General features: G+C 37.7%; 1 protein-coding gene across 5 annotated transcripts in view; it reads left to right on the forward strand.

Moving 5' to 3' along the window:
• Window positions 1–27,754, forward strand: part of Brinp3 (BMP/retinoic acid inducible neural specific 3) — a 493,646-nt gene that overhangs the window by 232,720 nt on the left and 233,172 nt on the right. For all 5 annotated transcript variants that reach the window (XM_060364418.1, XM_060364421.1, XM_060364419.1 and 2 more), the window contains one exon: window positions 11,243–11,433. In XM_060364418.1, coding sequence (XP_060220401.1) covers window positions 11,243–11,433 — 191 coding nt within the window. The remainder of the gene's footprint in view (window positions 1–11,242; window positions 11,434–27,754) is intronic.

The following is a 27,754-nucleotide window of genomic DNA, read 5'->3' on the forward strand; positions in this document are numbered from 1 at the left end:
GAGGAGGTCCCCCCTATCAGTGGACTTGGAAAGGGGCACGGTGGAGATGAGGGAGGGAGGGAGGGACTGGGAGGGAATGAGGGATCGGGACACGTCTGGGATACAGAGTTAATAAAATGTAACTGATAAAATAATAATAATAGTAATAATAAAAATAAATATCAAAAACAAAAAAAAATAAAAAAGAAACCTTAAAAAAAGAAGAAGAAGAAAACAGGAAACAACCTAAGAACCTGCTACAGAGGGCCTCTGAAAGCCAGAAGAAGAAAACAGGAAACAACCTAGGAACCTGCCACAGAGGGCATCTGAAAGTCTCTGCCCTGCAGACTATCAAAACAGATGCTGAGCCTGATGGCCAACTGGCAGGCAGAGTGAATGGAATTTTATGTAAGAAGTGGGAAATAGCAAGAGCTGGAGAGGACAGAAACTCCACAAGGAGAGCAACAGAACAAGAAAATTTGAACACAGGGAACTTCCCAAAGACTCATACTCCAACCAAGGACTATTCATGGAGATAACCTAGAACCCCTGCACAGTTGTAGCCCATGGCAGTTCAGAGTCCAAGTGGGTTACATAGTAATGTGAAGAGGGACTGCCTCTGACATAATCTGATTGGCCTGCTCTTTGATCACCTCCCCCTGAGGGGGGAGCAGCCTTACCAGGCTACAGAAGATGACAATACAGTCACTCCTGATGTGATCTAATAGACTAAGATCAGAAGGAAGGAGGGGAGGACCTCCCCTATCAGTGGATGTGGGGAGGAGCATGCATGCAGAAAGGGGAGGTAGTGTGGGAGTGGGAGGGGGAGGAGGGCGGGGCTTATGGGGGGATACAAAATGAATAAAGTGTAATTAATAATAATAATAATAATAACAAAAAACAAAAACAAACAAACAAACAAAAAAAGAATCTGTTGATCATGGCATTCCCCCTTTAAATACCACAGGAAATAGATTATTTTCATATGGTGCTAATTGATCATATTTTCATATGGTGCTTATGGACCAGTGGTTCACATATGCTTACTTGTCACCATAAAACAATTTCAGTAAGTGATTGCAAAATTAAACAAAATGTGTTGAATTGCTCTCATTAATTTAAACCCAGGAGTCATGTAAAGATTGATTTTTTTAATTGAGATTATAATTACAAAGTTTCAATCCTAATCCTTCCCCAACAAATTCTATGCTGCACTCCTTAAAATCATGACTTTTTCACTAATTGTTATTTAACATATATATATATATATATATATATATATATATATATATATATACATATATTTCTAAATATAATTTGGTCTTTCCACACAACGTTATTTGTAAGTATGTTTTCAGGGCTGACCATTTGGTACTAAACAAGCTATTAACTTATGCATAGGAATGTTTTGCCTATGTGTTTACGTGTATGCACCACATGTGTACCTGCTGCCTCTGGGGGGCATAAAAGGGTGTTAGACCTCTGAGGCTATAACTAAGAAACATTATTAATAACCATGTGGGTTCTGAGACCTAAATGCAGGTTCTTGCAAGAGCTTGCAATGCTCTTATCTACTTACTCATCTCGCCAAACACTTCATGTCATTTCTTCTTTTTTCATTTATAATAACAATAATATTTCTTAAAATTTATTCACTTTGAATCCTGGCTGTGCACTCTCCCTCATTTCCTCACAGTCTCACCCAACTCCCTTCACACCCCCATGTCCCTCCCCTAGTCCACTGATAGGGAAGTCCTCCTTCCCTACTATCTGACTCTAGCCTATGAAGTCTCACTGGGGCTTCCTGGATTCTCCTTCTCTGTGACCTAGTAAGGCCACCTTGCCAGGGGGAGATGAACAAAGAGCAGGAAACTAAGTTCATGCCAGTGGTTGCTTGTGGTCCCCTTACTAGAGAACCCTGATGGAGACTTAGCTGTCCCTGAGCTATACCTAAGGAAGGGGTCTATGGTTGATTCACCAGTATCTGCAGAAAGCCCTGGGCCTAGATTTTGGCTCTGCTGCTCTCCTTGTGGAGCCCCTGTCTCCCCCAGGTCTTTCTATCTCCCCCTTCTTCCATAAGATTCCCTGTACTCTGCCCAAAGTTTGGCTAAGCGTCTCAGAATCTCCTTTGATACCCCGATGGATAGAATCATTCAAAGGCCCTCTCTAGAAGGCTCCTGTCCTGTTCTGTCTTCTCCTACATCTGATGTCTATCATGTTTGCCCCTCTCAGTGAGGGTTAAGCATCTTCCCTACGGTCTTTCTTGTTGTTTAGCTTTCTTAGGATTACATATTTTAGTATGTTTATCCTATAATGTATGGCTGATATCCACTTATAATTGAGTGTATACCAACTGTGTCTTTCTACCTCTGGATGATCTTTGCTAGTTCCATCCATTTGCCTGAAAATTTTAAAATTTCTTTGTTTTTATTTGCTGAATTGTAGTCCATTATGTAAATGTACCACAATTTCTTTATCCATTCCTCAGTTGAGGGACATCTAGATTGTTTCCAGATTCTGACTATTATATATAAAGTTGCTATGAACATATTTGCGCAAATGCCCTTGTGTAGTTGAGTAATTTTCTGATATATGCCCAAGAGTGGTGTAGCTTGATTTTGAGATAGCACTATTCCTAATTTTTTGATGATGCATTCTATTAGTTTTAATCCTAAATTTTTAGAATATTATTTCTTGTAAAGATAATAATATACACATGAGAATGAAAAGTGACAAAAACCATATAAAATTAGACAGTAAAAAAGTGATTCAATTTCTATTTCTACTGGAATCAACGTAGCTTATATGCATGTCAGAATAGGAAAAAAAGAAAATGACATGTTTGAGAAGTACATAAGGCTGTCAGCTAATTATGGCATAATGTCAAAACTGTGATTTGGTTTTGCTTAATATTTCTGTGCTTCACATTCTCCATGAAAGCATCCATCAATTTGTGCTTTTATTGTACACAAACCATAACAAAATTTCATTTGGAGAAGACAGCTGCTTGGTTTCCATATGTAATAATCACATCTTATTCTTTCTGCAATCTTTTTTTTTTTCATGTTCTAGCAGACTTTGAATGCTGAAATACTTTCAAAAGTACAGTCTGTGTTTGTAATATGTGACTGTCCTTTGTAACTCATGACTTGCTTAGTGTAAGAAAAATTAAACATATATTTCTAAAAGACTTGAATAATTAAATACTTGTGGAAATTCTTTTCAAATTGAGAATACACCCTTATATCTCAGACCTTGTTCTAAGTATCTCAAATAGTTTGATAACCATAAAAACTCGGGAAAATATAATTTTTTATATGTTAAATTTAAAACAGATGCCTTAATAAGAGAATGTTTTTATTCTCTATAAGATTGATGATTCTTTTTAATTATTATTAATTATGGTTTATAATACTTGTAACCTGGCTGTGGCCCCCTCCCTTGTCTCCTCCCAATTCCACTCTCCCTCCATCACCTCCCACTATGCCCCGTTTCTAGCCCACGGATAGGGGAGGACCTCCTCCACTGCTATCTGACACTAGCCTATCATATCTCATCAGGGCTGGTTGCATTGTCATCCTCTGTGTCCTGGCATGGCTGCACCCTCCAGGGAGGGGTGATCAGAGAGCCTGCCACTGAGTTCATGCCAGAGACAGCCCCTGCCTGCTCCCCTTACTAGAGAACCAACTTGGAGACTGACTATGGGCTTTGCCACAGCTCTATGTGTAATAACCAGAATCTGGAAACAGCCTAGATGTCCCTCAGTGGAGGAATGGATACAGAAGTTGTTTCATTTTTATAACTGGTGATTTTTGAAAATACAACACATTAATTGACTTAGGAAAAGGTGGTTAACATCAAATAGATGTTTGTCGTATTACAAATAAGAAATTAACACTGTGTACTCTGCCCAAAATTTGGCTATGAGCATAGTTAAACTTTAGGCAGAGTGCAGGGAATGTTATGGAAGAAAGTGAAGCCAATAAAACCTGGAGGGGACAGAAGCTCCACAAGGAGACCAACAGAGCCAAAAATTATAGGTGCAGGGAGTCCTGCAGAGACTGATGAATCAACACAGGACCATTCACAGAGAGCATCTAGACCCCATGCTCAGATATAGACTGTGGGCAGCTCAGTTTCCATGTGGGTGCCCTAGTATAGGGATAAGGGACAGTCACTGGCATGAACTAGGTTGCCTGCTCTTTGAACACCAGCCCCTGTTTATAAGTGGCCTTACTAGGCCACAGAGAAAGGGAATCCAGATAGTATTGATGAGACTTAATAGTCTAGGTTCAGATATTAAGGAAGGAGAACCTGCACTATCAGTGAACTAGCGGAGGGACATAGGGAAGAAAGAGAGAGGGAGGTAGGACTGGGAGGAGATGAGGGAGAAGGCCACAGCTGGGATAGAACATAAATAAATTGTAGTAAATAATAATAACTTTTTAAAGATATGAAAATTAATTAACACTCATTAAAAATAACACATTTAGATTGATGCAGTCTCTAAGATTTGACTAAGGGAGATTTTTTGCATACCTGAATTAAGATTCTATTATCTAGGATAAAAAACAGGATATTTACAAATAGGTCACCTTCATCAGACTGTTGGAAACCCATCATTGTTTTTAAGCATACAAAGTATTTTAATTACAAAATTACAGTATATAATTATATTGATTGATTCTAGGTTCTCGTAAAAATTTAGTAACATAAGCTTAATATGAAATATTGACTTTATTATTCATCGTGGGGTCCAATAAAATTAGGAAAAGAAAATAAACTATTATTTACTATACATATATTTGCTCTGTCAAGGGCAGTATAGTTATTATATTGTTTAACATTCCCAAGGATTTTAAAGAAGTTGATAGCTCTCATTTGAACCTGAGGGCACTAACACCCTATACACCTTTAATAAATCTCAAATTGAGCAAAGGAAGTTAGTAAAGGCTGACAATTTATCCTTCATGTATGACAGTACAAACATGCATGCCCCTCTCATTTTATCATATTGTCTTTAGAATTGTTTATTTAAATTGGCCAAATTTGAATAAATACATGGAATTTCTAAACACATAAGTATACTAAGATACTCGATATTCTTATTTTTATCATTGTATGAAGTAGTTATTAATGCTTTTATGTTGAAGAAAACACAAATATCTGTAACGTCTACATGCCAGTGCAATAAAAATTAAAGGGAATATTTAGCTCTTCTTTAGATAGAAAATGAATATTCTCTTTGCTTATTCATTTCAGTCCCATATTTCTCTATGATCTTTTTCAATATAGAGTATTCTGTGAGTCAACACATAAATTAGTATATTCTGAGTTGCTTGATCTAAAATGATAATTACTGCATTTTTCTGCATTATTTTTGATTTTGCACAGGATGGTCTAATATTTGGTAAATACTTTTGGATTAGTGGACAATAGCAAATAAAAAAACAAGCAAACAAACAACAGCAACAACAAAATCAACAAGAATAAGATGCTCTCTCATTTTAGGTAAAACATGATTGGAGTTTCATGACAAATTATTTAATACTATATTTTTCCTCTGAAAGTGATGATAGGGAAACATATTTTAGAAATATCCATGTTGAGAACCTATATTGACAATATAGGTAACGCACTCTAGGACAGAGCTAAAAACTTATTAAAGGAAAATTTGAAAATCAGCCTTTATTTATCAAAATGCTCACATTAGTAAAATGCTTTGGTCTAAAATATTTTTTATTTTGTTTTTCTAAACATTATATGGATTCAACACAGTAAACTAAATATATATGCATATATATATGAGGGAAGCTAGGAAGCTTTTGCTGAAATTACTGGGATTCGTTCTCCAATGCATGCTCACATGTGGTCTCATTTGCTGTTAATACTCAATGCAGTCGTAGGATAGAAGCAGAACAAGTACCACAATGGCTGATGCAATGGTTAGAGGTCAGGCCACTATGAGCACAATGTTTAGTACAATCTTTCAAGCAAGAAAGAAACTGTCATTTGAAAACTGCTTATGAAGGATGGATGTTTTCATATACATCAATATATCCAAATGAAAAGACATAGTTTAGTATCACCAACATGAATTCTCATTGGTGACATCAAAAATAAAATCTTAAAGACCCCTCTCAAATATTAAGAAAGTTTTTCCTGATTTATAATAAACTATATTTTTTTAATTTTTATGTTTTAATATTAGTTACAGTTTGTTAACTTTGTATCCCTGCTGTATCCCACTCCCTTTTTTCCTCCCAACCCCACCCTTCCACCCTTATCTCCTCCCTGCCCCTTTCCAAGTCCACTGATAAGGGAGAACCTCCTCCCCTTACATCTGATACTGCTTTATCAGGTGTCTTCAGGACTGGCTGCAAAGTGTTCCTCTGTGTCCTAGCAAGGCTGCTCCTCCCGGTGTGTGTGTTGGGGGGAGGTCAAAGAGCCCGCCATCGAGTTCATGTCAGAAACAGTCCCTGTTTCCCTTATTAGGGTACCTGCTTGGATACTGAGTTACCAAGGACTACATGTGAGCAGGGGCTCTAGGTTGCATCCATACATGGTCCTTGTTTGGAGAAACAGTCTCATAAAAGACCCCTGTGCCCAGATATATTTGGTCCTTGTGGAACTCCTGTAATCTATAGGTTGTATTAACTGCCCCCCCCCTTTTTTTTTATTCCCTGCATTCTCTGGGAGGTTTGGTTATGGGTCTTAATATCTGCTTTGATACACTGTTAGGCAGAGTCTTTCAGAGGCTCCTGGTAGGCTCCTGTCCTGTTACTTTAAACTACATTTTTAAATCATTAAAAAAAAAAAAAAAGAAACTGCAGAAAAACATTTTGAACACTATCTCAATTTATTTGTCTAAATAGAATGATCTTGAATTTCATGTTAACCTTAATCTTGCTTAAGAAATAATTTATTTCTTCATTATTTCCTTGATTTTAATTGCTAAGTGGTATTCCATTGTGTAAATGTACCACAATTTCTGTATCCATTCCTACCTTGAGGGACATCTGGGTTGTTTCCAGATTCTGGCTATTATAAATGAAGTTGCTATGAACATGGTTGAACAATTATCCTTATTGAATGGTGAGTCATCTTTTGGATATATGCCTAGGAGTGGTATAGCTGGATCTTGAGGAAGCACTGTTCCTAATAATCTAAGAAAGTGCCAGTGTTATTTCCAATGCGGTTGTACAAGGTTACATTCCCACCAGCAATGGAAGAGTGTTCCCCTTTCTGCACAACCTTTACTGTATGCATCATCCATTAAGGAGTTTTTTATTGTTTATTTTTTAATTTACTTTTTATTAATTACAATTTATTCATTTTATATACCAGCTGTAGCCCCTTCCTCATCCCCTCCCAATCTTATCCTTCTTCCCTGTTTTCCTCCCATGCCCCACCCCAAGTCTACTGATAGGAGTGATCCTCCTCCCCTTCCCTCTGACCCTAGCTTATCAGGTCTCATCAGGACTGGCTATATTGTCTTCCTTGGTGGCGTGGTAAGGCTGCTACCCCCTCAGGGGGAGGTGATAAAAAACCAGCCACTGAGTTCATGTCAGAGACAGCCCCTGTTCCTGTACTCACTGGAGACTGAAATGTCTACATCTGTGCAGGGGTTCAAGGTTATCTCCTATGCATGGACTTTGGTTAGAGTATCAGACTCAGAAAAGCCACCCGGGCCCAGATTTTTTGGTTTTTGTTGCTTTCCTTGTAGAGCTCCTGTCCCCACCTGGTCTTTCTATCTCCACCTTCTTTCATCAGATTCCCTCCACTCTGCCCAAAGTTTGGCTACGAGTCTCAGCATCTGCTTTAATACCCTGCTGGGGTAGAATGTGCTTAATCATGTTTATAGCAGCTTTATTTATATTAGGCAGAATCTGGAAACAACCCAAATTTTCTTCAACTGAGGAATGGATGCAGAAATTGTGGTACATTTACACAATGGAATACTACCCAGCAATTATAAACAATCATGAAATTTGCAGGCAAGTGCTAGGAACTAGAAAAGATCTTTCTGAGTGATGTATCCCAGAAGCAGAAAGACACACATAGTCTATACTCACTTATAAGTGGATATTAGACATATAATATAATATAGGATGAACATACTAAAATCTATACCCCTAAGAAGCTAAGCAAGAAGGAGGACCCTGGGTAAGATGATCAATCCTCATTCAGTAAAACAAACAGGATGGACATGGGAAGAGGGAGAAAACAGGAAATTGACATGTATCTTATAAATACACTATGTGTTATAACTGAAATTTCTTTGGAATTTATCTGTGAAGTCACAATATTTGTCAAATGACAATTCTGGACTCACAGTCTGTTTTTATGAAAGGTCTATTACTCTTCAATAATTAAGTTAGTCACATTATACTGACATTCCATTTATGCTACTTTAAAATTTTTGTACTATGCCTTTCATTTACATTATTTTATATTTGTAGATTTATAACACATTCTTTTATGATGACAGTCTCTTTCAGAAAAATATTCTTGTCAATTTTCAATTAATCATTTGTATTTAGAACTGACATAGCCTGTTCTGAAATACAAAATATGACTTGTTCTGTCTTTTGATAAGTTTACATTAAAATTGTGCATTAATTTTATATTTTAATGATAAATAGAGATGTTTAAGTAAAATATGTAAGTTGTTTGTTAAAGTCTGGTTTTGTGAGTTTTAGGACTATTTTATAATTTTTAATTTACATTTTCATTTCAGTGGTGAGCTTAAATGTATAATGGTAATAATCCTGCATCAGTGTGGTTTTGTATATTTATTATTTTCATATAGCTTATGTATATGTAATTTCCATATTTGAGTGCAATAATTTGTTATTGATTTTTCTGAATATTTAACAACTACAGTAGCATTTATCATTTTATTTTTTATTAAAAAATCAACCCAGTATATATTATTTGCGTATTTGCCTAGTCACTGCATTTGTGTACATGTCTGAGTTTGTGTGTTTATGTTTCTGTGTATGTTTGAGTGTTGAGACAGAATTTCAGACAGCACAAACAGCCCAGAAACTCCCTACATTTCCCTGAGAGGATTTTGTCTCCTGGCACCATTCTTGCCTTCAGCTTCACTGTAGCAGGTTTGCAGAGCAGTGGCTTCTCATCCAGCACTTACGTGGGTCTCATTGTAATCAGAAACTGTCCTGACATTCTCTAGTAGGCTATTTGTCTATCTTCCTGAGAGCTAGGTCTTTCCTCATATTAAAAACATATGATCTAATACTTTACAGACTCCTCATTAATCAGGAATAGATATTCATCATCAAATACATTGTAGTATTAGTGATAATCATAGGTTCTCTTCCTAAGTATCATGATATGCAAATTTAATTTTTACAAAATTTCCTAGTCTTGAAACATTCTCACACTTTTAGAATTACCATGTTTGTTAAGGAGAAAGAATATTATTAATTTCACTGGTGAATATTATTTATTTTCGCTTCATTTTTAATCTTTCATCAATATTAACTTACAATTATCAGTTGTGTGTATACACCTTCAAATAGTCAAGGTTTAGGAGAATTTACTTTTGAAACAATTGTGTCAGCTCAGTAACTCTTGCACATGAAATATTCTATTACAAAAAGGTTTTTAAAAACTCATGATTAAACCATGCAATAAAATAGGTAATTTTATTATTTTTAGTTTTCATTTATTTTAGATTTACTATGTCAATTTTCCATGCATGTTATTCTTCCCTCGGAAAAAAATTATGTGAGTAGTTAGTACATTTGCTATTTATGCTTTTGAAAGGAGCTTCTTTGAGACATATCTAAATTTCTAACACTTTAGAACCCATTGTAAACTACTCTTATTTTTTATTGTCTCATTTTGTATAAACATTTTTGGTCATCATTCATTTAGTTTCAGAATAATATACAGTTCCCTGTAGCACATCACATATGTTTATCAGTATAACCCATTCCCTGTGCACTGTCAGAGCACTGTCCTTTAAACTATGATATCATGAAGACCTCCTGGAAAATTACAACAGTGCCTACACAGTTTACTACAGCAAAATATTATAGTAAATATTTTCTTAGGTTTTCAGAGATGGGGGAAATGATTTAATCATATTGTAATCTCAAAAATTATTTTAGGAGGGGAAGAGAGAGGGAGGGTGTAACTGAGAGGAAATTAGTAAGGGGGCTACAGCCAGGATACAAAGTGAATTAATACTACTACTACTGATAATAATAATACTATTGATAATAATAGTGTTAAAATATTTTAAATCATTTCCATCGCATAATTTTCATAAATAAATTATGTTAACACCTTGCTATAATATGAATTAAATTGAGCTGCTGTAATACAGACGTCTATGGGCTCAAGCATTAGATGATCCCATGAACTATGCTATTATAAAATATTCATCAATTTTTCAGAAGGAGAGAGGAGACATACTGATCTTGTGGATGATCTTTTTTTTACCTTTTCTAAGCATAGTCAGTTTGCAAATGGGCACAGTGCCACCAGAACAGATGGGTTCATAAGAGACAGAACATACAGCCGGTTTGGCAATTATGTTCAATATTGCAAGTCTGAGAAGGAAAAAAAAAAATGTTCTTCATGTTTAACTTAGATAATGTGGGAGTTGTTCATTAGCATTTAACCTTTGGAAACCTGGGCCTCCCTGTAACTCTCTCTAAGTCTTGTCTCAGCGTCCACTGTCCACTATCAAGTTGTACAACTTCATTGAGTTTAGTGATTTACACGGGGCTTATTCATGTACCTTTAATACATAACAGGAAGGAAATTTATGAATGTGTTACTAATTTGTATACACGTGAATAAAACAGAGATGCTGTTCATTCTAAGTATATAACAATACTAATTATATTTTATTGTTTCTTTCTTGGTATACTGTTCCCATTGTAAAATACTGTGTTTCAAAACTTCACTTAGTATTTTATCATACTTATCTTTGTGGTCTACATGTGTTAACTCAGTTACACTACATGAAAAGGTCAATTAGTATAATGAAAATGTATTTTAATATTTCAATATTTAAAGTTTGCCAAACATACATCAAAAGCCTGCAATAACTGTGAAACTTATATGTACTTGTAAAAGAAAATAATAAGAAACTTTAAAATCTTCATTAACTTTTCTTTTTTTTACTAATCGTTTCTTCACAGCAATTCATAGGAATTCTTTCCTGGAGATATGTATAAAACTTATTTTAACTGGGAAACATAATCATTTTATATCATTAATACAGGAGAGGAGTCACTCACAATTTTTGTGGACAAGCGGAAGTTGAGCAAACGCTCTGACGGAAGTGATACCAGCACCAATAGTTCATCTGTCACTTTGGAGACCTTACATCAGTTGGCTGCTTCCTATTTCATTGACAGGGACAGCACCCTTCGCAGACTTCACCATATCCAAATTGCATCCACTGCCATCAAGGTAAGCATGAAATTACCAAAACATTGTCTTTTCTCTTCGTTTATCCCATTTTTATAATATCTTTCTGGATATTTTGCTGACCAGTTATTTGCATAATTATGCTTAAAATATGCTTTGCTTTTTCAATTGCTGTTAATTATAATATAAAATTATATGCATCCTGATGCAGTATTATCAATTGATAAGTAGCATTTTAAAAGTTTTTGTAACCAATTGTAATTAAACTTTACTTGCATTTTGAAGTTCTTCTTGTTATGTGTGACTCTTTGGAATGGTTTATGTAAGATTAACCTTAAAAATCATGTATATTGTCTTTGCAATTATTTCTCCTGTTATGCTTTTCAATTACAGGAAGATGTATTATTTTGATACAAATGATTCACAGAAAAAAATAGAGATTTCCTTTTTAAGGTTTAAAAACTAGAGTTATAATATACAAGTTCTGAAACACAATGTATTCCATAATGTGGAATTAATGGAGCAATACTTTCTACTCACTGAAGGCATTTGACTTTGTACATAGTAAGGCTGACTATCAAAATTGATATAGCGACAAATGATATTGGTAAAATTATCAAAGGAAATAAAAAAAGATAAAAAATAGGGTTTGGAAAGATGGGGTACTGAAACAATATTCTTTTAATAATACTTCTACAGAATATTAGAATAATCATGTTATTGTGTTTAGAAAATGTCAAGTGTATTTTAATAACTAAGTGGGAATAGGCATAGTAATTTCTTGAATGAAATTGCTATAACAAAATAACTAAAGAATATTTTGTCATCTCCTGTCTCACATTTCATACTCAGTACAAGAAGCAAATATTAAGTATAACATTCATTGTTTTATTACATTAAAATGAATATGTCCATGTCCTTTTGCCTGTAAGTTGCAGGGTTATCACTTTGATATTTGGTGAAAATGAGCATATGTACACTCAGACATACACAGACGCACACGCACAGGCACACACAAACACGCATGCACATATATTAAAGATAATCTTGGAAAATATTGAAATGTTTAGCAGAAGGATTTTTGAACAATATGGAAAGTTCTAACATGTTTATGTTTAGTGTCTCTAGTACAAGGAGTTGAGAATTTTTCTGTATAATTATAAAGCACCATATAAATAATTTATGTTTTATGAGATATAATTTACAATGTAGCAGTCAGCTTATAAATGTGGAGCTTGCACAGAGGAACTGAGCATAAAAGAAACATTTAAGTTGTAAAACTAAATATGTAACTAATGCAATTTCAGATATTTGAATGTAGAGAAGCTTCAAGGTAGGATATTGTTAGATAATTTGCTTGATGATGCTGAATAGGACTAGACTTTCTCAGAGGTCAATTTAAATAATAAAAACTCTATGTAAACCTATAATTTTTAATAGAGAAATCATGACTATATGTTTATTATATAGTTATTGACTTTTGTTTCACTAAAAGTAGAATTATAAAACCAAGGTTTTAGTACTTATAAGTAGAAAATATTCACTCACATATTAAGACTAAATTTAATAAATATTTGTCAAAAGACTTTTTCTCACACAAAAGAATATCACTGAATGTATACACACACACACATATATATTCCTATGTCAGACATTTATTTATTCCTTTGTTTATTTATTTAGATTTATTCATTTTGTATCCCAGCTGCAGCCACCTCCTTCATCTCCTTCCAGACCCACCCACTATCCCTCCCTCCCATCCTCCTCCCCTTTACCCCTGAGGACGGGAGGACTTCCTTCCCTTCTATCTGACCCTAGCTTATCAGGTGTCATCATGGCTGAGTGCATCATCTTCCTCTGTGGCCTGGAAAATCTGTAATATCGCCCCGAGTGGGAGGTGATCAAAGAGCCTGGCACTGAGCTCATGTCAGAGACAGACCCTGTACTGCTTACTAGTGAACCCACTTGGAAACTGAATAGCCTATGGGCTGCCTCTGAGCAGGGGACCTAGGTCCTCTCCATACATGAACCTTGGTTGGAGTATCATTCTCTGGCTCCACTGGACACAGGTATTTTGGCCCCTTTGTTCTCCGTGTGGAGCTCCTGTCCTCTCCAGGTCTTCGTATCTCCCTCTTCTTTCGCAAGGGTTCCTGCACTTTGCCCAAAGTTTGGCTATGAGTCTTAGTATATCCTTCAATACCCCGGTTGGGAGAGACTTTCAGAAGTCCTCTGTGAAAGGCTCCAGTCCTGTTCCTTGTCTTATCCTACTTTCACTGTCTATCCTGTTTGTCCTTCTGAATGAGAATTAAGGTTCTTTGCTATGGTCCTCCCTGTTGTTTAGCATCTTTAGGGCTTTAGATTTTAGTATGTTTATCCTACATAATATGGCTAATATCCACATGTAAGTGAGTATAAACCATGTGTGTCTTTCTGCTTCTGGGTTAACTTACTCAGGATGATTTCTTCTAGTTCCCACCATTTACCTGCAAATTTCACGATTTCTCTGTTTTAAATAGCTGAGTAATATTCCATTGTGTAGGTGTACCACAATTTCTGCATCCATTCCTCAGTTGAGAGACATCTAAGTTGTTTCCAGGTTCTGCCTATTACAAATAAAGCTGTTATGAAATAAGAAGACCAACAAAACTAAAAGATTTGAGCCCAGAGGGTCCTGCAGAGACTAATGCACCATCAAAGACCATGCATGGAGGGGTCCTATGCTCAGATGTGGCCATTGGCAGCACCGTTTCCATGTGGGTCTCTGAGGGGAGCAGGGGCTGCCTCTGTTATGAACTCAGTTGACTGTTCCTTGATCACTTGGCCCTGGTGATGCAGCATTGCCAGGCCACAGAGGAAGAGGATCCAGACAGTCCTGATGAGACTAAACAAGGTATGGGCAGATGGCAATAGTGGAGAATTCCCACTTTCAGTGGATTAGGGGAAAGAGATGGGGGAAAGAAGGAGGAATTGTGAAACTTGGGGAAGGTGATGGATGGGCTTTAATCAGGATATATAATGAATAAACTGTTAAGAAAAAAGTAAAAATTAAAAATAAAAAAAAAGAAAAGACCTGGAGAGGACATGAGCTACTCTATGAGACCAGCAGGGCCAAAAAATCTGGGATCAAGAGGGCCTGCAGAGAATGATGAATCAGCAAAAGACAATGGATAGACAATACCTAGATCCCTCTTCTCAGATGTAGCCCATGGGCAGGTCAGTCTCCATGCGGGGGACCTAGTAAGGGGAACGGGGCCAGTCACATGCATGAATGTGGTTGCCTGCTTTTTTATCAACTTCCCATGGTGAGGTGGCCTTACTAGACTGCAGAGAAAGAGGATCCAGACAGTCCTGATGAAACTTGATAAGGTAGGATGAGATAGTGGAGGAGGATTTTCCTTATCAGTGAAGTAGGGGAGAAGGATAGGGGAGGAAGAAGGAGGAAGCAGGGGACCTGGAGTAGATTAGGGAGGGAGCTACAGCCAGATAAAAGTTAATAAACTGTCCAGAGACTCATACTCCAACCAAGGACTATTCATGGAGATAACCTAGAACCCCTGCACAGATGTAGCCCATGGCAGTTCAGTGTCCAAGTGGGTTACATAGTAATGGGAAGAGGGACTGCCTCTGACATAATCTGACTGGCCTGCTCTTTAGTCAACTCCCCCTGTGGGGGAACAGCCTTACCAGGCCACAGTAGAGGACAATGCAGCCACTTTTGATGTGAACTGATAGACTAAGATCAGAAAGGAGAGGAGAACCTCCCCTATCAGTGGCATGCATGCAGAAAGGGGAGGGAGGGTGGGATCAGGAGGGGAGGAGGGAAGGGCTTATGGGGGGATACAAAATGAATAAAGTGTAATTAATACAAATTTAAAATAATAATAATAATTTTAATAATAGTAATAACAATAAAATAATGAGGAAAAGAAGAAGAATACAGTGAAACAAAAATTTATGAAAATGGAAATGATACATATGCTAGATCGCAATAACAGGTATGATTTCTGGCACAGAATTTTTTCAAGTGCCAGACGCAAGGACTTACAAGGAGGCAACTTCATCTCTCTGACCTTAATTTTGTCCTCAAAGCTATTGATTTTTAGAGGAACGTGTAATTTTTAAGTGTCTGGTTATGTCTGAAGCATGATAGCCACATTCTGGGTTACTCTGATGGTTTTATGTCACTGTGCTGTCCTCAAGATGCAATGAAGCCCACTGATATATGTTCCTATCAGACTCAGGTCCACAGACTTCTTTAAGTGCAAACATTCTAAAAATGGCCCTGTGTGGGCAAAACAATAAGTCATGCATGCTTGTGTATAATAATACACATATTAAACTGTGTATAAATGGCACAGTGCACACGGTAAACACGGGCAAATAATGAGATGTGTGGATGCTGAAGTGCACGTAAATACAAATAAAAATGGCACAGGTCTACTTTATGGAAGACATGTCCACAATTATCCAGGGGTGAAGTAAATAATCGAATACAGAGTTTTTTATACTGTGTCGAAATTAAATTTAATTTCTGCATTAAATCCCCAGAGTTCTATTCATTCCTTTCATATATTATACATTATATTAGTTATATATATTTTATATATTTATATAAAAATGTATTTATAATTATATATTTATACTTATTATATAAAGCTGATATTAGAATAACAAAATGCAGTTTCTCTGTTTTATTAATGTGTGTGTGTTTTTGAAGTACCATGTATTGGGCATTTTTTTCTTTAATAAATGTTGAGTGCTTTTTCTTCTCAATTCTCATAATTTAAAAGGCAAAGCACTGCTAAAAATAAGCACAAATGATATGATCAGACATCAACAAAAATACAATTAAATCTTCACAATCATGCCAACTTTATTCATGTGAATTTTGAAAAACACAAAGGAATTGAACAATTAGTGCTAACTGTGAGCTGCATTCTAGAAAATGAAATACAGCAATTTGTTGTGTTTATCTCCTATAATTATGAAAGTAAATGTGAGCAGTAGCTCATTAATGCAACTGTAAATTTCAAAACAGAAGCTCAAGCTGCTGTGGAGTTCAATATTATCCTATATAAGTGTGATTAATACATTGACATAAGTGTATTCCTCAATAAATCATTCATTGTACTGTGAAATAAATATCTAAAATTAGCTATTACTTTTTAAGAGCTCAAGTCAACTGAGTTAACTGACATATAATTTCATTAATACAGTCTTTATTTTGAAATAGCCTGATAAAGTTAGAAGTTTTAAGAGGGCCATTAAAGAGAAAATAAAAATAAAATTTATCTGGGGAGATATTGGAATGAAAAACTAATTTTGATTATACATATGCATTGTGGTTAATGTTTTGTTACATTAAGTTTAAAAATTATTCAGTCATTAAAATTGAATTATTTGGTAGAATTTAATTAATTGTTTTAGAATAGTATAATTGTTATTTTATTGAAATATCTGATGTCTTGCTCTTCCATAGTGTGCTATATGCTATGACAGAACAGTAGTTACTCTAATAAAAAAAATCTGAAAGGTTTTTTTTACTTTTAGTATTTATACATTAAAATGCAGAAACACACACATTGTATGCTAAGGTTAACTCACTTCACAAGGGTTATTCTTGTTTCTTTCAGATTTAGAGTTCTGCAAGTACATGAGGGATCAGCTCCAGAAGAGGTCAGGGACTGAAGAAGGGTAGCTATATGGAATCAAGGGAGGAGCAGTCCTGTTAGGCACAGAGGAGGGCTTTGCAGCCAGTCTGAAGATACCTGATAAAACAGGGTCAGATGAATGGGAAGGAGGTCCCCCCCTATCAGCAGACTTGGAAAGGGGCAGGGTGGAGATGAGGGAGGGAGGGAGGGATTGGGAAGGAATAAGGGAGCGTGACACGTCTGGGATACAGAGTTAATAAAATGTAACTGATAAGAATAAAATAAAATTCAAAAAAAAAAAGAAAAGAAAAGAAAAGAAGAAAAGAAAAGAAAAGAAAAGAAAAGAAAAGAAAAGAAAAGAAAAGAAAAGAAAAGAAAAGAAAGACCAGGAAGGACTGAATTAGGCACAGGGCCTGAGAGGAGTGTTCCATCCTGACCAACTGGCACTCTGAGTGATTGTTAAATACAAAACTTAGTAGGCAGGGATAGATTCACGTTGTTCCAAAACATAGATATCATTTTTTTATTCCAAGGCATGTATGTTGATTTTCTTGATCATTAGTTTATCATTTATAAATCATGGGAGAACAGAATAATCCTTTACAGTCACTTTCCCTCATGAGATGTACAACCCAACTTTTAGCAATGTTCCAGTTTCAAGGGCATATTTTGCCAAATCATGACAGCCTCGTCTCAGGCTGGTAGTTCTTGCTGTTTCAATGGTACTACATAGCACGAATATCTCCAGTCAGTCTGGGCTGCTTGTCATATCCTAAGCAGTGTATTATCAACTTTTAATAGTCAGAGTGAGAATTGTCATTAGGTCCAGAAAAGGTCTTGAGGCCAAAGTTGCTGCAGTTATTATTCATTTTCTGCTATAATTTCATATTTATGTTTATATATTTATGGGATTTATATATCTAATCTTGGTATCATTTGTACCTTTGTCATAGAATGCCACAGTGGCCCTCGAGAGTTCAGTTTTCTGAGAAAGGGAGGCCTTAACATTTTGACTTTAATCATTTATCCACAACATTCTCTGTTCATCTGTAGTGGGAAGAGGCTTTTAATATTTTCTACTGCCAAATTCTCTAACTTACAGAATATTGTTTACCTTTTAACATTTACTTTGTTTTGATTATTTTGTTTCTTAGTAAGTGGAGAGGCAGAGGACAGTCACCTTGTCTCATGTCTGCAAGCATAGCAGGTTATCATTACTACTATCAGGGGTTAGCACTCTCCCATGGGGTGTGTCTCAGGTTGGGTCAGTCATCGGTTGGCCATTTCCACAAATTTTCCTTCAACTTTATCCCAGTCCACCTTGTAGGCAGGGTAAATTTTGGGTAAAGTTTTGTGGGTGGGTTGGTTTACCCTCCCTCCAAGTCTTCCCTGGCTATGAGGAGATGAACCCCTTCTGTCTCCGTATCACCTGCTGTAAACAGTCTCAGCTAGTTACTCCATATCCTCCCAGGAACCCATCTGCACTGTCACAGGTCTCCAGCTTGTCCCAGTGATCCCAGCCATGGGCTTCCCATCACTCTCCCAGCCCTACTGCCTCCCACACCTGCTTTTCTACAGCTGGTCCTCATCCTCATTCCCCTCTGCCTACCTCTCCCACCCAGTTCCCTCTCTACATCTTCTTCCAAGTTACACATCCTTATGACTGAAAGACTGTGAAATCTGTGGGATTTATAACCTAACAAATATGTGTATATCTTTCTGTGTGTGTCTATTTCTGTAGGTCTCTCTCTCTCTCTCTCTCTCTCTCTCTCTCTCTCTCTCTGTGCGTGTGTGTGTGTGTGTGTGTGTGTGTGTGTGTGTGCGCGTGTGTGCCTATGCATGTCTCTGTGCTCCTGTGCTCCTGTGCTGGATTATTTAAATTAGTTCATTGAGGATAAAATACTAACTTTAAATAAGACAGGTGTCATTCCACAGGATGGGGTTAAACAAAGTCTGAAAAAAAAAAAAAAAGAAAGAAAAGAAAAGAAAACACTCCGCCTCAGGGCCAGATTTTTTTAATCTCTGCTTCTTTTTTTTTATTTTTTATTTAACTTTTATAAATTACACTTTATTCCTTTTGTAGCCCCCCATAAGCCCCTCTCTCCTCCCCTCCTGGTCCCACCCTCCCCCCCTTTTTGCATGCATGCCTCTCCCCAAGTCCACTGATAGGGGAGGTCCTCCTCTCCTTCTTTCTAATTTTTTTTTTTTTGTTGTTGTTGTTCTTTTCAGTGCAGTTTATTCAGGAACCTTGAACAATCTTCTGACCCTGGGGCAAGCCAGCCCACAGCTTAAAATAGCCTCTGGGTAGCCAACCTCAGGATGCCTCGTGGGCAATGCAGATAGGTCCACATACATGGAAGCAAGCCAGATCCTCAGCCTTAGCCAAATATGGAGTTGTTTGTGACAGAGAACACTCACCATCCGGAAGGTGGAAGGCAGGAAACCAGCACCATCTTTAAGGCACAGCATTACACAGCTCTCTACAGTTCCCCCTTTTTGTTTTAGACGCATCAGGCAAGAGTAGAGGTCTGATCTCTGATATTAGAAATAAATTGAGACTTTGTACCGATGTTCATTTAGGTGTCATCCACCCAAAGAGCATCAGACCCGTCTGATACCTTTTTCTCAGAGGCAGGACCTGGAGCATCAACCCGCATGCAATCAGACATGCTCTTCTCTGGGTCCAAAGCGGCTGACCCTGAGTGCAGTGCTTAGCCTCGCATCCTGAGCGTAACATTTCAGCTTTTTATGGTAGCCAACCATGCTTGGGGAGACTGTTCTGCTTCAATGGCTGTCAAGGCCTGAATGATCATGGCTGCATTACGCTGTTGTGAAACTCTAATCTTGCATATACACCACAGGCAAACCAAGGAGACCAACACCAGAAGGCCTGCTAAAGCTCCCATGCCCGCCCATTCCTTCAGATGATTCAAGGCTGCAGCAATCCATGATGATAATCCTGTGGCTAGTCCTGCGTCCACTCTGGTAGAATTTACTGTGACAATGGCCACTCTCAGCTGCTCCATCATAGTATCGAATTCTTCAGTCCAATTACCTAAAATATAGCTAGAAAATTGTTTAGACAGATTTGCAGCACGGGAAAAATTCTCATATTGTATGCTAGTGACACAAAGTCCAGCATACTTCCACTGACAGCCAAGTTGAGTGATTTGCCATAGGGTATCAATTTGCTCCTGCACAAGGTCAGTCCTCTGATTGAACACCATCAAGTCTCCTTTTAGTTGAGCATTAATTCCTTTTTGTACATCTAAAGCATGAGCTACATTGGCTAAGAGATTATTTAGGGTCTGAGCAGTCTGCATAGTATGACTCATGGCTAATGCTGCGGTGGTAGCTCCAACAGCCGCCAATGAGATGGCAGTAATAATGGCGGCTGTAATTCCAAGATCCCTTTTCTGTCTGAAGAGAGTCATAGCGTGAGGGGCATCAATGGGCACAGGCACCCAGTGAGGCATGCGAGTAACCAGGGCATACCTAAATTCACTAGCATTCCAGCATTGGGCAAAAAAGCAAGTATCATTAACAAAATTACTTGGCTCTATCTGGCTAACAATGAATAAAAATGGGGGTTATAAACAAACAGGTGTGGACTTATAGGAAATATTATGAGAAGCCTTAACCCCCTCGTTGGAACATCCTGCATCAGTTCTAGAACTAGCAGTGGTGGTGTCCGAGGTCTGAGTAGGTTCAGGAGATCATTGCCCCCAGGGGTGAGACGTGCTCCATGTAAATTGAAAGACACACACGGTATATACTCACTCATATAGACATACAACATAGGACAAACCCACTAAAATCTGTGCATCTAAAGAAACGAAGCAGAGAGAGGACCCTACCTAAAGCGGTCAATCCCCATCCTGAAAGGCAAAGAGGATGGACATCAGAAGAAGAAGAAAACAGGAAACAACCTAGGAACCTACCACAGAGGGCCTCTGAAAGCCTCTGCCCTACAGACTATCAAAGCAGATGCTGAGCCTGATGGGCAACTGTTGGGCAGAGTGAATGGAATTTTAGGTAAGAACTGGGAAATAGTAAGAGCTGGAGAGGACAGGGTCTCCACAAGGAGAGCAACAGAACCAGAAAATTTGAACACAGGGAACTTCCCAGAGACTCATACTCCAACCAAAGACTATTCATGGAGATAACCTAGAACCTCTGCACAGATGTAGCCCATGGCAGCTCAGTCTCCAAGTGGGTTACGTGGTAATGGGAAGAGGGACTGCCTCTGACATAATCTGATTGGCCTGCTCTTTGATCACCTCCCCCTGGGGGGGGAGCAGCCTTACCAGGCCATAGTAGAGGACAATGCAGCCACTTTTGATGTGAACTGATGGACTAAGATCAGAAAGGAGAGGAGAACCTCCCCTATCAGTGGACTTGGGGAGTGGCATGCATGCAGAAAGGAGAAGGAGGGTGGGATCGGGAGGGGAGGAGGGAGGGGCTTATTGTGGGATGCAGAATGAATAAAGTGTAATTGATGAAAAATTAAAAAAAAAGAAAAGATAATTTAAGAACCTTAAATGACTTTCAAAAGTGGAGGAAAACATGGAGTTAGTCAATTTACTCTCTGCTTCTTAACTAAAGATTACATACAGTCAACTTTTCCAAGCTCCTTTCACATTGATTTCATTGCAAAGATAGACTGCCCTGTCAAACTGTAAGCCTAAATAAATTCATCCTTTCTTAACTCGATTCTGTCTGTCTTTTTACAGAAAGAACAAGAAGAATGCCAAATGTTTGTGTGTGTGTGTATATAATATTTGAATCCACTGATAAAATTAAACTTGAAAATCATTAAGAATTATTATTTATATTTGAAAGTAAAATTATTTGCTTGCTATTAATTTTACTTTATATACTTAATGAATTTTAAGAGTGAGAAACTAAAGCTAGACCCAAAATCCTTGTTATCCAAAACATTGAAACATGAAGATTATAAATTCAAGGCCTGAAATTATTACAGCATATGATCAATTTAGAAAGACACTCTTACTATCCTAAAGTAAAAATAAATCACAAAACATTTGGGATATAGCTCAGTGCTAATGTGCTTAAAATGAGTCACCTCTGACGGGTGAAATTTGTGTTACAATCAATCTACTTGACCTAGCCATTAAAGTTGAAGCTCAGCTCATTTGCTCTTTACAATGATTTCTTCTATTTTTTGAGATTTTAATTTAATTATATAATTTTCACTTAACATTTACTCCCTTTTAATCCACCGATACACCCATTCGTTTTTCGTTGTTTTTTGTTTTTTATTTAGGGTTTTTTTAAATATTTTTTATTTTTATTTTTTTATATAATTTACAGTTTATTTTGTATCACAGCTGTCGCCCACTCCTAATCCCACCCTTTTTCCCTCATCTCCTCCCTGCCCCTCTCTAAGTCCACTGATAGGGGAGGTCCTTCTCCCCTTCCATCTGACCCTAGCTTATCAGGTCTCACCAGGACTGGCTGCAATGTCCTTCTCTATGTCCTAGCTAGGCTTCTCCTCTGATGGGGGGGGGAGGTCAAAGAGCTAGTCACAGAGTTCATGCCAGAGACAGTCCCTGTTCCCGTTACTAGGGTACCCACTTGGGTACTGAGCTGCCATGGGCTATGTCTGAGCAGGAGTTCTAGGTTCTATCCATGCATGGCACCTGTTTGGAGAATCAATTTCAGACAAGCCCCTGTGCCCAGATATATTTGGTCCTTGTGGAGCTCCTGTTCTCTCCAGGTCTTACTAACTCTCTCTTCTTTCATATGATTCCCTGCACTCTGTCCAAAGTTTGGCCATGAGTCTCAGCATCTGCTTTGACAACCCAGATGTCCCTCAAAGGAGGAATGAATACAGAAATTGCAGTACATTTACACAATGGAATACTACTCAGCAATGAAAATCGAGGAAATCATTAAATTTGCAGGCAACTGGTGGGACCTAGGAAAGATTATTCTGAGTGAGGTATCCCAGAAGCAGAAAGACACACATGGTATATACTCACTTATAAGTGGATACTAGACCTATAAGATAGGATAAACACACTAAAATCTGTACACCTAAAGAAACTAAACAAGAAGGAGGACCCGGGATAAGAAGATCAATCCTCACTTAGAAAGACAATTGGGATGGACATTGGAAGTAGAAGGAAACAAGAAGCAGGATAGGAGCCAATCATAGAGGGCCTCTGAAAGACTCTACATAGCAGTGTATCAAAGAAGATACACCCATTCTTAATTCTTTTCTAATTCATGACCTCTTCTTCCATTAATTGTTAAAATACATATCAAGTTTTCATTAATTGTATGTACATACATTTATACATATACGTATACATATGTACATATACACACAAGATAGAAGAAATGATTCAGGGGAAAGAATTCAGATATTTAGTCAGATCTATTACTGCAGGTATTTTGTTGGCTTCTGGAGAAGTGATGCAAAACACATTTTAGTTCTATAGTTGTCTCTGAGTGTGAGGAAGTGAGGCTGGGGGTGCTGAGTGTGAGGATGGTCGCCTGCCTCACTTACATCAGCTTTCAAGAGCTTTTGTTGTTATAGTGCACTTAGAAGAATTAAGTGATGCACTGAGGGTGATAAGTCTTTGGCACTTTCTTTTATATATGTGTATAAAAATTACATGTATTTATGTAAATTGATACAATGTTTCTCTGAGTTCCTAGTGCTTTTATTTTGGCAAGAAAAGTGATTAGAAATTGTTTTTTTGTGAAAATAATGGAGGTGTTTAGTCAGTTTTAAATTTGTGGTAATAAAATATTCATAATCACCAATACTATATGGATTTAGAATTTGCCTAATATTCACAATTGTCTAATTTTCATTTTAGATATATTTTTTTCTCTCATTGATTAATTTTAATTTTATGCAATTCTACTTGTTTTTCTGGTGTTTCTGACCCCTATGCCTTCTGTAATCCTTCCTCCCCTTCTTCCATGGAGTTCCCCTGCTGTACATAACATTTGGCTTTGGGTCTCTACATCTGTTCACCTCAGCTTCCAGAGAAATCCTCTCTAATGAAAACTGGGCTAGGCTATGACTGTAGCGGAATATCATTTGATTTTTTTTTCATTCATGTCTCATTCTACCTTAGGTCTTCAAACCCTCTAACTAGCTTCCAGTTCCTGAATGTTGAGGCTGTGTGGGGCATGGCCTCCTCTCATATCGTAGAATTCAAGTTAGACCAGTCATTGGTTTGAGCACTTCACACCAGCTCTGAGCCACCATTACTCCAGCATATACTGCAGGCAGGACAGGTTGTGGGTCAAAGGTTTTGTGGCTGGGCTTCTGTTGCAGCCCCACCACTAGATGCCTTGCCTAGTTATAGAAGATGGACAGTTCATGCTCTGTATATTCCATAACTAGGATGCCTCACTAGGGTCAGACTCAAATATTCCAGGACCATGTTGCTTCACTAGCTTTCCCCACCATCCCCACCATCCCCTTCAGTTCAAGTTCCTTCTCTCTGTACTTTCTCTCTCCATCCTTCCTTCCCTCACCTAACCAAGCACCCCTGTTCCCACACCTACCTTCCTCCAGTTCATCCACAAAATCTATTCTATTTTCTCTTCCAAGAGAGATCCATTTCTACCTGTCACCCCTATGATCCCCCCTTGTTACTTACCCTCTCTGGGTTTGTGGATTGTAGTGCATTATCCTTTCCTAACAGATAATATCTGTGTATAAGTGGCTACATAATCTGTTTACTTTTATGGGTCTAATTTTTTTCTAGTTCAGTCCATTTATGTGCAAATTTTATGATGTCATTTTTTAATTTTAAATCTGAATAATTCTCTATTGTGTAAATGTATTATATTTTTATTTCATTATTTAGTTGAAAAACATCTATGTTGTTCAAAGTGTCTGACTATTATGTATAAAACCACAACAAACATTGTTTATCAAGTGTCATTGTGGTAGGATTGAGAATCTTTTGTGCATATCGCCTGAGTGGTATAGCTGGATCTTGACATAGAGTGAGTCCCATTTTCAAAAGACTTAACCATATTAAATTACATAGTTGCTGAAAAAGGATGCAATCACACCCAAAATGGAAAATTGTTCTCCTTGTTCCACATACTTGTCAGCATCAGTTATCACTTTAGTTATTCATCTTAGGTATCTTTACAGGTGTAAAGTAGAATCCTAAAATAGTTCTGATTTTCATTGCATGATGGCTAAAGATGTAAGACATTTCTTTGTTTCTCACCAATTTGAGATTCCTCTATCATACTTTTGATTCTTTTAGTTTCATGCTTTTGTTAAAAATTGATTCCTTTCTTGTGTAATATATCCTAATTAGTTTCCTCTTCCTCTAATCCTCCCAGTACAATCCCATTTCCCTTCCCTTCCAGATCTGCTAAGTTTTTTGTCACTCGTTAGAAAAGAGATGGCTCCTAATATACAAAATAAAATGTAACAAAATAAAATATAAGAATACAAAAACCAGCAGTGGAGAAGGGTTCCCCTTTCTCCAGCATGTGTTGTCACTTGAGTTTTTGATCTTGGCCATTCTCATGGGTGTAAGGTGAAATCTCAGGGTTGTTTTGATTTGCATTTCCCTACCCTTCTCCACTGCTGGTGGGAATGTAAACTTGTACAACCACTCTGGAAATCAATCTGGCGCTTTCTCAGACAACTAGGAATAGCGCTTCCTCAAGATCCAGCCATACCACTCCTGGGCATATATCCAAAAGAGGCTCAAGTACACAAAAAGAACATTTGCTCAACCATGTTTGTAGCAGCTTTATTTGTAATAGCCAGAAGCTGGAAACAACCCAGATGCCCCTCAACTGAAGAATGGATGCAGAAATTGTGGTACATCTACACAATGGAATATTACTCAGCAATGAAAAATAAGGAAATCATGAAATTTGCAGGTAAATGGTGGGATCTGGAAAGGATCATCCTGAGTGAGTTGTCCCAGAAGCAAAAAGACACACACGGTATATACTCACTCATATAGACATACAACATAGGACAAACCCACTAAAACCTGTGCATCTAAAGAAACTAAGCAAGAGAGAGGACCCTAACTAAAATGTCCAATCCCCATCTGGAAAGGCAAAGAGGATGGACATCAGAAGAAGAAGAAAACAGGAAACAACCTAGGAACCTACCACAGAGGGCCTCTGAAAGCCTCTGCCCTACAGACTATCAAAGCAGATGCTGAGCCTGATGGGCAACTGTTGGGCAGAGTGAATGGAATTTTAGGTAAGAACTGGGAAATAGTAAGAGCTGGAGAGGACAGGGTCTCCACAAGGAGAGCAACAGAACCAGAAAATTTGAACACAGGGAACTTCCCAGAGACTCATACTCCAACCAAGGACTATTCATAGAGATAACCCAAACCCCTGCAAAGATGTAGCCCAGGGCAGTTCAGAGTCCAATTGGGTTGCATAGTAACGTGAAGAGGGACTGCCTCTGACATAATCTGATTGGCCTGCTCTTTGATCATCTCCCCCTGATGGGGGAGCAGCCTTACCAGGCCATAGTAGAGGACAATGCAGCCACTTTTGATGTGAACTGATAGACTAAGATCAGAAAGGAGAGGAGAACCTCCCCTATTAGTGGACTTGGGGAGGGGCATGCATGCAGAGGGAGGAGGGAGGGTGTGATCAGGAGGGGAGGAGGGAGGGGCTTATGGGGGGATGCAGAATGAACAAAGTGTCATTGATGAAAAATTAAAAAAAAAAAGTCAAGGCAAGGCAAGCTCCCTGCAAACGCTGACATCTTTTGAGCAACTTGTTTTGTTCTTAACATATTCCTAAGAGCTTAATAAATATTATTTTTGCAAAAAAAAAAAAAAAGAATACAAAAACCATGACAACAAAGTTGTACAAAACAAAACAAAAGAAGAATGATGACCAGGAGAATGCACAAGAATCAGAAACCATTGGTTCACACACTCAAGAGTCTCAGAGAAATAATAAACTGAATGCTATAAAATGTATGCTGAGGATCTTGTGCAGATCCATCTAAGCCATATGTTCCCTGCACTTTCATTCTCTGTGAGTTTAGATGTGTTTTGTTTAGTTGATTTAGAAAGTCTTGTTCTCATGGTGTTCTCCATGTCCTTCAGCTGAACTACTGTTTCAGCTTCATCTTCCACAAGGTTATTCAAGTTTCGAGGATTAGGGATTTTATGGAGATATGCCATTTAAAGCTATGTGTTCCAAGGTCTCTATCTCTCTCTGCCTTATATCTAATCTCTGGTCTCTATGTTTCTTTCCATCTGTTGCAAGAGAAAGCTTCTCTGATGATGGCTAAATAGGCACTGATCTATGAGTATAGAAGAATATAATAGCAATTATTTTATAATATTTGTAACCTTTTTATATTTTTTTATTTATTCAGTTTACATACCTGTTACAGCAATCTCCCTTCTCTTCTCCCTTCTCTTGACTCCCACCCTTTTCCCCCTATCATTCTCCTCTTATTTTAAGAAAAGGGGAGCCCCGCTACCACCAACCTGCCCTGTTACATCAAGTCACACCAGCACTAAACACATCTTCTTCCACTGAGGCCCAACAATGCCATCTAGCAAGGGGAAAGTTATCCAGAAGCAGGCAACACAGTCCATTCCTGAAACAGACTCCACTCTAGTTGCTAGTGGATCCTCGTGAAAACCAAGCAACCCATCAGATCCATATGTGTAGGGGACCTAGGAGCACTCGTTGCATGCTCTCTG

This window comes from Meriones unguiculatus, chromosome 11 (genome assembly GCF_030254825.1).
Source record: "Meriones unguiculatus strain TT.TT164.6M chromosome 11, Bangor_MerUng_6.1, whole genome shotgun sequence".
Lineage (NCBI taxonomy): Eukaryota > Metazoa > Chordata > Mammalia > Rodentia > Muridae > Meriones > Meriones unguiculatus.